This window comes from Microtus oregoni, unplaced genomic scaffold (genome assembly GCF_018167655.1).
Source record: "Microtus oregoni isolate MIOR12 unplaced genomic scaffold, Mior012 000020F_ref0000438, whole genome shotgun sequence".
NCBI classification, from domain to species: Eukaryota; Metazoa; Chordata; class Mammalia; order Rodentia; family Cricetidae; genus Microtus; species Microtus oregoni.
The window spans coordinates 5,431,345-5,445,175 of record NW_024543079.1 but is presented as its reverse complement, the minus strand read 5'-3'; the positions used below and the strand labels follow the sequence as shown (position 1 = coordinate 5,445,175).

Below are 13,831 nucleotides of genomic sequence, written 5' to 3'. Positions count from 1 at the left end.
CCTACATTCAGATGCACTGTTGCTGCTTGATGAAACTTGGAGAGCTACTTGGCATCTCAGAACAGCACCTGAGTGTAGTCAAGGGGTCATATGACCCAGTACCCAGCTATATCTTAAGAAGAAATGAGGTTCAGAAAGGAAAAAGAACCTCAGTCAGATCCTTTACTCAAATAGACGCCAGCTGTATCAGGACAGGTCTCCGTGGCTAGTACCTGCAAGATCTGCATCAGGTAGACGGTGCCATGGGGGTCTCGGTGAACACCAGCCCTCATGAAGGGGTGGGGAGAAGAGAAAGCAGGAGGATGGGGGCAGCTCAGAGGTCAGAGAGGTACCTTGTTTGAGGTCTAAGCATTTCTTGCCACAGCTGAACATGCAGCATCTCTTCTTGTTGGGACAGTGTCTGTGCCTTGTGCATTCATTTCTTTCTTCAATTTCGCACTTGATTCTGACTCTGGGGCATGTTTCTGTAGGAGAAGGAGATGTGGTCCCTTGAGGAGTTGAAGGAGATATTGTTCTTCCTTCCTGGGTCCAGGGTACCATTGCAGAGTGAGGAAGCTTGTTGGCCCCTCACCTGTCACTAGGAGAGGCAACCCTCAGGGGCTCAGGTTTTTACAGCAATGGCCCCATTGCCCCCTGCAGCGACTCAGCAGCTATTCCCCAGAACCTTCCCCAGCCCTCTCTCCACCCCTACAAGATTCCCCAGAGAGGGACCTGCTCCTTTGGGACTGTTCTGATCATTTGGTTTTGGCCTTCGTTGGCCCCTGTAGCTCAGTGTTTGCCTAGATTGTCATCCTGAAGGCGAATGGAACAAAGTTTGAAAAGTCTTGGTCAAGATGCCTGGGCTAAAAGAACAGTAATGAATACTGATAAAGGACTTCCAGTGATTAATATTGATAAAGTGTCCCATGGAGCGAGCAGGGGCGTCCAGAGCATGCGAGGCTCTGTGGACTTGTGCAGGCCACACAGCTCTCAAGGAGTGGACCCGGAATTTGCTCCTGTCACACGGCCTCCTGATCACTCACTTCCCCCATGACCTTCAAGTGCTCAGTGTGTTTTAGCTGGTAAGGATGAAATCTCCCTGCTTCGCCATCTGAAGGGACCCTGGAGGCTGTTCTTCAGCACACAGGTAAGGTCCTGTGAATACAGGAAAGCTTTGGGGAGCTGCAGTGGGCAGGCGAGGCAGCTGCTGGGGTGCTGCTAGGGAGAGGCTCATCCTAAGTGGAGATCCTTTTGTCTACTTAATTCCCAATGTCCATTCAATGCACACCAGTCCTGAAGTGCATGAAGAATTCCTTATAAAGATAGGGAGTCAGCTGTCACAGACAGAGACCCCTGTGTGACCCAGGGCACCTCTCCAGGATGACGGGGAAACAGTGACCCCAAACATCTCACTCCCACCAGGGTCTGTGACTGGGATGGGGAAACCCTCTTCATCTGCAGTGTGTTTTGTTCTTTGACTCCATCAAGCTACTTCTCTCCATATTAAGAACTGTACCCCAGTACTTACTGACAACGAACCCCTCAGCTAGCTCAGGTTCCTGGATGCCCCACAAGAAGTTGAAGAGGACCAGGAATGGCAGAAGTTCCCAGAGTCTCATCCTAAGAAGCAATTGTTTGGCCAGAGGCATTAAGCTGGGTGGAACTGGTCAGTGGCTCCGGCTTCTGCTCTGAGGCTCTGTGCCCCAACCGTCAAGGAAGCAACTCTGGACATGAGCCAGTCATGTTACCTCCCGTAGGCCATTCGTGGCCTAGCTGTTCCCACAGTCACACTGTGGAGGAAAGGCTTCTGACTCTCTGGTCTGGACCTCTGCAAGCTGAGGTCTCTGGCTCTCTGGCCTACTAGGGAGAGGGTGCACTTGCTTGGAGTCTCCTAGAATCTCTTAGCAAAGTTATGTGATTCCAGAACCTTCCTTTTTCCAGGGGCAACTTGGCATTTGGGAATATCCTTGTCCTTTTTCTCTGTGATTCCTCTCTTCTTCAATGCTTTCTTTTCTTTCTTTCTCTCTCTCTCTCTCTCTTTTCTTTTCTTTTGGTTTTTAGAAACAGGCTTTCTCTATAGCTTTTGGAGCCTTGAAGCCTGTCCTGGAACTAGCTGTTGTAGACCAGGCTCGCCTCGAACTCACAGAGATCTGCCTGCCTCTGCCTCCTGAGTGCTGGGATTAAAGACGTAGGCCACCACCGCCTAGCAATGCTTTCTTTCTTTTGCCTCCTTTCCCTCTTCCTTCCTTTTTCCTCCACCTCTCTCTCTTTTGAGACAGGATCCCATCTATCCCAGGCTGGTCTCGAACTTCGTATGAAGCAGACGACTTCTGCTCCTTCTGCATCCACCTCCCCAGTGCTGGGATTACAGACCTGCCTCACTTCCCCCGGTTTACATGGGACTGGGCTGGGGCTGGGGTCTTCAGGCTTGCTAGGCCAGCATTAGATAAATCGAGCTGCATCTTGCCTTGGCTGCATCTTTTCTCCCTCTGGTCTAATTATCTGTGGTTTTGACCTGTGTGTCCTTTTTCTCCTTTTCAACAACTTTTCCTGAGTCTCTGTCTCCTTTCCCTTCAGCTCCCTTTGGTTTTTCTCTCTCTTGTCTTTGACCTACTTGTCTTCTGCCACCATCCAAGAGTAAAGATTGTTAGGTGGGCACAAACCTAAGGTCCCTGGTGAGCATCTGGACAGGTGATGGCGTCTTGAAGGCAGGAAAGTAGTGGCTCTGAGGGTCTGTGCCCCAAGAGTAGGTTAGCAGAGGCCACGGGAAGCAATGGCTCAAAGTCAACTGCCAAGAGGCTCTCTGATAGTTCTGGAATATTCCCTCAACTCAAGTCTTGGAGCATTAGTGAGGGAGTGGGCTCAGTGTGGACACACGTGAGCAGTGTAAGGGGAGACTGAGGTAGGGATGCTGGCTGCAGCCAGCTACACTTGACTCACCTAGGACTCCATCTGCAGCTGCAAGAGCCGTTTCCATGCCTGCATCTCAAAAACCTGTGGCCAAATTCCTCCAGAAAATAATCAACCCTTTCCAGATATGGAATCTGTCTTCTCTCATTACTCCATCCACATGACTGTGGCCCATATCTACTACCTCCAACGTGTTTTTATCACTCTAGCTATGAATCTCGTCCCATGAGCAATCACTCTCTAGCCTCCGATCCCCTCCAGTCCCTCAGACTGTTTCCTGCTGTGTCTTTCTTTGCCCATGGTGGTTTTCAGTCCAGGGCCTCACACCAACAAATGCCCTACTGAGCTACATTCCTAATCTAGCCCTCTTACCCCCCCTTTTTTTTTAGAATTGACACAGACTTTTACTAACTTGCCTAGGCAGGCCTTGAACCTGTAATCCTCCTGCCTCTGCTTCCTGAGTATCTGTGAATACAGGCCTGAACCACTATGCCCAACTCCTAGATATTTCATGTAAATGGAATTACACAGTTGTGTGTGTGTGTGTGTGTGTGTGTGTGTGTGTGTGTAGTGAGGTTTTCATGGCCTATGTGTAGTGGCCATAGGACAATCTCCGATGTGGGATTTCCTCTTCTACCTTGTTTAAGACAAGGTATCCTTGTTGCCCAGCCCCAGCCCCCACTCTGCATATCCTCCAGGTCAGCTGATCCACAAGCTTCTGTGGTTCTTCTGACTTCTGTGCCCATCTCAATGAGAGAACACTGTAATTACAGGTATGTGCTGCCCTGCCTGGTTTTATATGGGTTCTGGGGATTTGAACTCAGGAACTCACGCCTGTGTGGCACGTTCTAAGCCATGCCTCCAGCCACCAGTGTACGCCCATCCACAGCAGAACACTGTGTTAGTTCCCCATTCTTGTGGTTGAATTGCATCCTGTCGTATGCCAAAGTTTCACTCTACTTTCTGACCCGCAATTTTTTTTTTGGGTCCCTTGGAGCCTACTCAGCTTGAATGTGGAACATTCTGGAATGTGGATGCGGGGTTGAATACCTCAGGCATCCAGGGACAATGGGGGAACACTGGACTGGTATCAGCGTCCCTGTTACTGGAGATAGATGATGAAAATTTGGAGGCATGTTTTATTAGTTCACATGACTCTCTAAAATAAACCTAGTGGGAGTGTGTTACAATACCCAGCAGCAACCAACTTAAAATATGGCAATTTTTAAAAAATTAGATGGAAAAAAGTGTGCGCCGGAACATGTTTGCTGTTGCAGGTTGTTGGCTGGGAGCCAATTATGTTGAGGTGCGGCAGCAACAGTTCCTGCTGCAGTGTACACCCCTCTCCCTGCGAATCACCTGCCACAGTCTCCATCTTGTGTTTCTTGGGGGAATTTCCCAAAGATGTCCCTTAACCTCTTCCCTTGTCTTAGAGTCATTGCCCACAGGCCTTAGAACAGAGGAGAAAAACAAAACAAAACAAAACAAGATCCCTGGGCTTCCCAATTTTTAAGGACGTGGTGTCCACAAGCCCTTGAGTGATGTCACCAGAAGCTTTCCCATTTCCTCATTCTCCACACTGAAGATGGGTGCATTACCCAGTCACAGAGGCACAGGGTGAAGCCAATACTTTACTGAATAAAGTTAAAGGCTACACGGATGTAAACAGGGAGTTTACGTGCCGTGCGGGTAGAGCTGAGCAGTCGAGCAGTCGAGGCATCGTTAGTGGGGGGATCTTAAGGGGGGGTATTATAATTAGGGACTGGAGATGGGGGGAGGGGAGGCATCCTGGGGTTCAATGCTGGGAGGACCTAATGCCTTGGAGTGCCTGGAGCAGTCACCAGAAACCACTCTGGAGGAGACAGCAGGTATACAGAGCTTGGAGCAGAAGCCAAATCCTGATGGTTTTCGCAGCATGTCCTTTCTTCAGGGGGAAGAGCCTATTGAGAACACAGATACAAGATATAGCTGAGAATCTTGGGCTCAGTTTACCTCTGGAGCCTAAGTTATGTTTCTACATCTTTCCATGGGAGGGGGTTCAAAGTGGGGTTTGTCAATGGCAGTTGAAAGTGAGCCAAGTGCAAAATCTAGGGGTGAAAATATAATGAAACTTATTATTTTGTGTGCAAATTCCAAAGCATATTAAAACCAGTCAGTTTGTTCTTGCAAGGAAAAATGGACAGAATTGGATTGCTGGCAAAATGGGGTGAAGAAGTTGCTAGCCTGGGATGGTTCCCTGGCCAGCGTGCCCAGGTGGGGCTGGACACTGATCATTTTGCAGTTGGTCTTTAGGACCCTTCTATGTCCCCTTCCACCCCCCAAATCCCTTTTTGTTTGCTAACTCCCCCCATACCTTCCCACCTCCAGTTTCCAGAGGGCCACAGTACCGTCCTGTCTTCCCCCCAACCCTCCCCAGCTTCTGATCAGATCAACCCTCCCCCCAGCTCCTGAGCAGATCAACCCTCCCCCAGCTCCTGAGCAGACCTATTTCTTCCAGGTCTGAGAAGGACCTAGCTGCTTTAGACAGGCCAACCCACACCTCCCAGATGGCCCTGGCGGGGATATTAGATGGCGCCTCCAAGACTCACTTGTTTTTTGGCAGACGTTCTGGCATAGGCTTTGGGATTGGAAGTTGTTGTTGTTCCCCTGGCAGCCACCATAGATGAAGAGCTGGCACGTGCTGTTTTCTTTATTATAAAACCAGCGAGGGAAATAAGCCAAACAGTAGCCAGAGTCCTTCGGCAGGCTGCATATATCTGCAGAGAGAGCCCAGGGTTGTGAACTCAAGAGTGTGCGACCCAAAACAGAACAAAATGCCATTCCTTTCCCTGAGAGATTCCTCTTCCTCTCACACTCGAGGGCTTTAGCACCACAAACACACTGTACCTGCTTGCTGGGAGACACGATGGTGAGTATCTACATCCCCAGAGGTCGGATCTTTGTGGGTGCTTATGGTTTGAACATGAAATATCTTCCCACATGCTTACATTTTGAACACTTATCCTTTGGGGGGATGATAATTTGTGGGGGCATGCTGTGGGACCTGTTAGGAGGTGGAGCCTGGCTGGAGGAAGTAGGTCACTAAGGGAGGGCTTTTCAAGGTAGTAGCCTAGACCCAGTTCCTAAGCCCGATCCTAAGCCTAGCCTCCCTTCTCCACCATGTGCTTCCGACACCACGAACTCCACCATGCTGTTTCCATGGTGATGTACAGAGGCCCTTTAAAGTCATGAGCCAAAAAAAAAAAAAAAAAAAAAAAAAAAACCTTTCATACATTAGTTGTTTCTGTTGGGTGTTTTGTCACAGCATGGTGAAAAAATTACCACACAGGTGACACCCTCCCTACCCTAGTTTTGGGGATACTAAGAATGGACTGGAGACCTCACACATGCTAGGCAAGTGCTCTATCATAGAACTGTATCTTCGGCCTGGAGACACAATCAGTTGAGGTGGTTGCATATTGGAGCAAGGAAGGAGTGAGTCTGGTCAGAGATGCACACAGGGAGGATACCATGTGGACTTGAAAGTGGAAATCAGATTGATGTATCTACAAGGGATGCCAAAGATTGCCACCAAGCCACCGGATATTAATAGGGAAATGTGTGATTAAGTTCTCACTCACGAGCCAGGGAGATGTTGGCCCTTGCTATGTAAGCCAGAGGACCTGAGTTCAATCCCACAGCCCATGAAAAAAGTGGAAGGAGAGAAAAGACTCCACGATATGTTCTTCTGACCTCTTGGGACATCACTGTCACCTAACCTCTTCCTTTGAGCCTGCAGGACTGTCAGAAAACACATTACTATTGCGGAAGCCAGCAGGCTGGGACACATTGTTGCAGCAGTACTAGCAAGCTAATGCAGGCTCCAGCTGAGCCACAAGCTCCATGACCATACGGACCACAGCAACTGCTTTTCTCCTCCTCTGTCCTCCTGACAGTTTCCCTCTCTGCCAGGCTCTTCAAGCCCAGGTCTCCACATAGTCCACTGAGGCAGCCTCCGATGCATCCTCCCGCCTTCCTCCCTGGCTCAACCCATCAATCTACCATGTAGATCACCAGGGAGGAGGAACAAATGGATTTGAAAACAAGCTGATCATGTCACGCCACGTGTTAACACCTCAGCTTCATGACAAGATTCTTCTGTCACTCACAAGGTCCTTCGTCTTCTGGCTCCTGTGCCTGGCTCTGGCCTCTTCTGCCGAGGGATCCCTTTAGCCCCATGCTAAGGCGATTTTCAAGTCAGCACACAACGCTACACTGCACGGCAATACCGCTGCACAACCATACACACCATTGCTGTTAGCAGAAGGCTTATTCTTCCTTCGAAAGTCTTTATCAAAAATCAGTTCCTCTGTGATGACTCTCAACTCCACGCTGTATCCCACAGCACGGCAGCTGCCCAAATCAAGCCTGCATTTCCCTATCTTGGTTTTGAAGCTTGTGTGTTCATTTATCATTCTTCAAAATGTCTCCAGTCTTGTTCCTGGGATTGTGAATTTCCAGTGCTCAGGGATTATGTCTGATTTCATTTGCAGGTTCTGATGCCCAGCAGGTGGGCTGGCATGGTACAGAGCTTTATGAAGCATTAGAGGGGAAGTAAGGCGGACCTTGACCGGAACTGAGTAAATTATTAATTATTCCTGAGCACCTACCATTTGCTGGATACTTTCAGAGAGAAAGAAGACACGTGATCACTCCTGTTGTTGAGTTCTCAAGCCAGAAAGATGAACCATTTAAACTAATGGGCCTCAGCTGGCTCTCTCCTGTGCCTGGCATTGCTCTGAGAACTCCAAGGGAGCTAAAGAGCCATTGGCATGAGTCCTTTCATCATGTAAAGAAATGGAGGCACACAGGAAAAAAAAAGCATTAATTTGTTCAAGATTTTTAAAAAGACACTAAAAACTGGATCTGAGATCTGAATTTAGGAAGTCTGGAGTCAGACCCTGACATGTCACCTTGTCTGCCCGCTCTGCTGTTCTGACACGTCCCACGCTCCTCGGTACTTTCCAAATGCCACCCTCTCTTTCCTTCCCTGAGCTGTCTCTGGCTGAACACATCACTTCCCTTTTCTAGGAAGTCCTCCAGTCACCCTCCCACGCTCTGGAGGGTCACACATATTGGTCACCTCATTGATTGCTTTTTCTTCATCTTCCAGTCCTGGTTCTTAGGAATAAGATGATCTTCGAGCCTGTGGTTCTTAGGATTAAGATGAGAGTCTTTCTTTAGGTTCATCAGACCGGGACCGTATGATCCGAACACACAAAGGGCCTTTCCAAGTGACTAGGGTCATGCTGGCTCTGCCTCCCTGGGAGCTCCCACCGAGGTCTTTGCAAATCATTTCCTGGTGAGCCTCATCAGCCTCACTTTTACTGCTACCCTTTATTCTGAACTCAGTTCCGAGTCTGGTTACCTCGAGGCTTTTCGTAGTACCCCTGACCACACTGAACAAGTCAGGTGCTATTACAGGCACTGTGGTCTGAGTATGATTTATGTGTGTCCCCCTCAAGGCTCATGATTTGGAGTCTTGGTCCACAGGGTTGTGGTACCTCTGAGAGGTGAAATCTCTTGGAAGACTCCCAGATTAACTGGAACATGTCCTCCAAAATGATTGTAGAACCCTAAGCCCCTCTTGGTTTCCGTTGATTGTGTGACCTTTTCCGCCCATTATCTCCTATGAGGTCTATGCTACTCCCTGCCATGATGTGTGGTCCCAGCCTCAAAAACTGACTTAAATAAACCCCTTTTCTTCATAATTAACCTGTCTCATATATTTATTAACACAAAATGAACCTAAAAAGTGGGCATCTGAAACACCCCATAACTATTTCTAAAGAAATGAAGAATCTCAAATAGCCTTTTGGGAGTCCAGAGAGTTGGTGGAGACAGAGTTGAAACTGCAGCTCTGGTCTGGAATGCCAAGGCATGTTTCCTAGTATGTAGTCCAATTCATATGGACAGAGAGATAACTTAACTGCTTAGCAGTCAAAAGTTAGGAAGATAAATCGCTTTGCTTGTCACCGATAATGCGAATATAAGTTAGGATGTCAATGGCCAGGTGGGGACTCAGAAAATAATGGCAGTGAAAAATCGCCCAGAAACAGTTTAGCCGGGCGGTAGTGGCACACGCCTTTAATCCCAGCACTCGGGAGGCAGAGGCAGGCGGATTTCTGAGAGTTAGAGGCCAGCCTGGTCTACTAGTTCCAGGATAGGCTCCAAAGCCACAGAGAAACCCTGTCTTGAAAAACAAAACAAAAAAAGAGAGAGAGAGAGAGAGAGAGAGAGAGAGAAAGAAAGAAAGAAAGAATAGTTCGATTCAATCCCACCCACCCATGCATCCACCATTTATTTGGGGAAAACCGAGACTCTCACATCACCTGCTGGGATAAGAACATCACTGCCACACACCACATCAGGAACTGTAACGAGTCTAAATCGCAAGACTCTAAACCCATCAGCCTTACCTAAATACCACCCCTCAGTGAGCCGTGGCAATGGCAGCTCAGGTGGGCAGGAGAGGAGCCATGGCGTTACCTTGTTGAGGGTCTAAACATTTCTTTCCACAGTTGAAGAGACAGCACTTCTCTTTCCTCTGGCAATCCCTGTCCCTGGAGCAGAGGTCCCTTTCTTTGAGTTCGCAGTGCTCTCGGAATCGGGGGCATCTCCCTAGAGAGGAGACAGTCTTTCAGTTTGCGGGGTTCAGGGAAGTGTATGTTCAATTTTGTTCATCCTGAAGGAATCCTTTCCCTCACTCGTGTTTCCCACACGACACCCCAAACCTCTTTAAACACCCCCACTCTCTCCCTTCTTCCCTCCGTCCTTGGTCCACCCCAAGCCGCAGAAGCAGACATTTTCAACCACTGGTGACATTTAGACAGGATAATCACCTGCTGGCCATGGGAACTGCGTTGTGCTTTGTAGGGCCTTTAGCAACAACCTTGACCCGAACTGACTCAAGACACTGGGAAGGCCTCTCTGGGAGTGAAAACCCCTCGCCTAGAGCGCTACTTTAGGCTGTTCTAGCTAGTCAGTCTTGCGGTGGCCTTGTTTGTGAGTTCCTCTGGAGGGCGACGTTGTACAGCGATTCCTCTGCAGCCACGGCTGGGTTTTGGAATTCTAACTCTACTGGGATGAATGTGTGTGGGAGAATAAACATGATCATAAATATACTGCATAAAATTCTCAATGGATTAACAAAAATGTTATCTTAGAAAAATATTTGGTAAGTTGAATGCTGGTAGCCGTGTATTTCTGGGCAAATTATTTAAATCCTATGCCTTCTACTTTCCTCATCTTTAAAGAGGGGAGTGGGACAAAGAGCTACATGCAACTAAGGGACGCTGAAAGCAGGAGAAATAGTCCTTCCCAGAGAAGAGCCCCCTAATTGCTTATCCAATACCAGTGTTCAGCCCTGAAATCACATATATACAAGAAACACTAAACAGACCCAGCACTGTGTATTTATTTATTTAGACACATGCACAGAAACACACACACACCATAAACACCACACACAGTGATATACATATTACAACAGAGATTAAAGAAAAAGAGACCATTATTTTGAAAGGCTGTGTGTCGGGGGAGGGTACATGAGAGAAAATGGAGGGAGGAGAAGGAAGAGGGAAAATGATACTGTGTTTTAATGTTTAAAAATTATATATTTTTTTAAATTAGAAGAATAAAATGGGGATGTTGCAAGGACTTACCCTCACGGAGCTGTGATGAGGATTAGTGAGATAGCAAATACAGCAACTACTACATAATGACGGCAGAGCAGCTACCAAGCAAGAAGCTGCACTCTCCGCCCCATGTCTTTGTCACAAACTTAGGGCCAAAATTCTCTTAAAATGAAGAAATTAAGTTTCAGAGAGCCTACACGAAATTCAAATATTTTTCTCAAGATCTCCTAGCTACCAGCATTCAACCCACCAATTTCTGACCCTAGAGTTCCCGACAAAGGAACTTGAGAGCTGAGGGCTCTTCCCATAAATGCTGGATCCATGATTCTTCTCCCCAAAGAAGACACCTCTTCAAAGGCCCTTCAAGGAGTGTTTTCCCAGACCCTTGTCCCTGGAGTAACACAAAGGACATCACACGGAAGAGACCTTGTAAGCATCTCCCTCCTCTCCCATGTCCACGTTGAGAGGAGATGCAGAAAGGCAATGGGAAGCTGAGGAACTGATCCTGGTTTTCCCTTTCTCCCAGACAACAGCAGAACACCGGTACTTACTGGGAAAGAGCAAGTCAGTCAGGCCAAGTCCCTGGATGTTTGCAAACAGGCCAAGCACCACGAGGATGCTCAGAAATCCAGAAAACTTCATTCTGGGGAGGGACTGACTGGGCTGTTGGTTCTAGACCATGGAATTGTCTGGCTTCCTTAGCCCAGCTGACTCTCTAAGAGTCTACCTCGGCTGTAAGGCTGGAGCACAGCCAGTCACCTATTATCTTGCTGGGAACACCAAGTTCTTGAGATCATAAGTAGAGCTAATGACATTCACAGCCCACATCGATGGAGAAAGCCCACATCTTACTATGCCCTTGCTGCTTGGACTACATAGGACTAGCCTTCTGGCCAACCAGAGTAGTGAGCAAAGTGTACTCTACACCTCCTATGCTACATTAAGAGGAAATACCACCCTTAGGTCTTCATCTTGATGACTCAAAGTTATGTGGATCGCCCTCTTTCCCATTCGTTTGCTCCTTTCTAAAGCATCCATCCAATGAACACACCCTTCCATTTGTCTCTGACAGTGTCCCTATTGTCTTGGTATCTCTTCATGTTAGTATCTAATGTTTACTCCTGTGGCAAACCCATAGTCTCTGTGTTCCCCACTCCTTCTCCTAAGGTCAGAGAGTAGGGAATTGGGGGTGGGAATCAGGCTGATATCAGAGTCTTTTGATAGTGTTTGCCACAGTGTTGTTGAATGTTCCAGACCACAGGGAGCCTCCACCACATGACACAGACTCTGCTGCCTGCGGAGACACTGAAATGAAGACACGGATCTGAGAGACAGCAGCTGAATCAAGGTCAACGACACTGCAGAGCTGCTGGATTCTAACTGTGCTGTCAGGAGAAGAAGGGTGCAAACCTGAGCCGCCCCCTCATAAGGCATGCATCCATGGTACCAGCCACCCCCCTCATAAGGCAGGCATCCATGGCACCAGACAACCCCTCATAAGGCATGCATCCCTAGTACCAGCCACTCAACTCGGGCTGGAAAGGAAAGAGACACCGTGAAGGGCAGTGTTAACAATAAGGATTCTGTTTTCTTTGGCTGGGTTGTCGACATATTGTGTATGTAGGTCATTGTCCTCAACTTGTTTCACATGACAGACAGCAGCCACATAGAGTCCACAGTCTCATCATTAAATAATAATATGATCATAAAATTCGGGATCACAGCAGAACCCCCATGGTAATCCCATCTCAGCAACTTCATAATGTCACCTAAGAATGATCCTGTAAAAATGCTAAAGAATTGATTTATTTTTGGTGCTGGGTGTCAAATCCAGGTCTGCACAGACTAGGAAACACTCCCCCATTGACCTAGTTCTCCAGTCTGGGAAACAGGATTTCCACTAAACAACCAAGATGTCTTAAGTCAGCCTGACCTTCTTGTACTTTGGGATTCTCTCAAACTCACCTTTTTCTTGTTCCTAGGCAGGCAGGCCCCGAGGTATTTAATTTTGTAGACAGGGTTGATGTAGCCCAGAGAAGGGAAGATCCTGACAGATGTCATGCAATGAGTGACTGTGAGTGACAGAATTCCAGTGCACAAGTGTGTCTCCACCGGAGGCCACTAGGGAATCTTCTCATGGTGATGTGACTCTAATACTTCGTCGACTTGAAGGTAACGGCTAGAATACTAACCCATAGGGGACAAAAGTGATGCATGCCATAGAGACAGGCTGAAGAACCACAGCCAACAAACTTCCCAGTGTCCCCAGGACCCCCAGCTAAATCTGCCTTCTTCCTTAAACTCTCTTGGGAAAAAGTATATGTGTTATTCTACCACATTCTGTCTGATCTGTCTGAGTTGTATGTTAACACATATAAGTGTCATATTCCAAGCAGGTGACTTGAAATTTATGTCTCTGGGGCCTAGGTTGGGATTCCTTCTAACTTAATTCATGGAACACGTTGGTCAGGACACACCTGGGTCCTTGCCTTTCATTCCTTCTTCTACTCTCATTGAAGGCCATGGCCTTCATATACCTCTGTTCTAGGACATCTTCTGCTCAGAAAGAGTGATCCAGGGAGGACCAAAACACACTGACCGGTATCCAACAACTCATGCTTCTTCATCAGACCAGGACTTGGCATGGATGCCTCCCTCCCTGTGTTGTTCCTAGTGCATCAAACTGAATTGTTAATGTGCACATCTGTTCTCCCAAATAGGCTCTGAGATCCAGCAAACAGGTCAATGTCTAGCCACCGGTCCTTAACACATGAGGATGTTCAGAACAAACTCAGTACACTTCCCTGTTTGAGCAAGACAGGCAGGGCAACCGGTAGGCATTTAAGCAGACGCACAGGTGGGTGGTGTTGATAGAGTGATAGATGGGAGGATTTGGATGAGTAGAAAAGGAGGAAAGGAACTTGGGGGTATCTGGATGCATGAGTGCACGGATTGCGGATGGTTGGATGGATGAAAAGCTGGGTGGAGAAGGTTAAACAGAATACAAGGTTGGTCAGCTTTTTGTTGCTGTGGCAAAATATTCAGCATACTCAACTAAGAGGAGGGAAACCTGCGATTGTGAGATGACTCATGGTATAAAAGTCCCTGCTGCTAGACCCGATGACCTGAAGTTGAACCCCAGGACCCACATGGTAGAAAGAAAGAACTGACTCCTGAATATTGTCCTCTGGGCTCCACATGTATCTGTGGGATGTATGCACACACACACACACACACACACATGCACACACACGTGCGCACACACA

The 13,831-nt window shown here is 47.9% G+C and overlaps 1 protein-coding gene across 1 annotated transcript; it reads right to left on the bottom strand.

Annotated features, from left to right (window-relative positions):
• Positions 1-186: 186 nt before the first annotated feature.
• On the bottom strand, positions 187-11,207 carry LOC121460352 (eppin-like). The gene is made up of 4 exons (XM_041670699.1): positions 11,117-11,207; positions 9,418-9,549; positions 5,478-5,645; positions 187-464 (listed from the first exon to the last, which is right to left on the bottom strand). Exons 1-4 carry the CDS (start codon positions 11,205-11,207, stop codon positions 187-189), a joined length of 669 nt encoding a protein of 222 aa, XP_041526633.1.
• Positions 11,208-13,831: the final 2,624 nt, after the last annotated feature.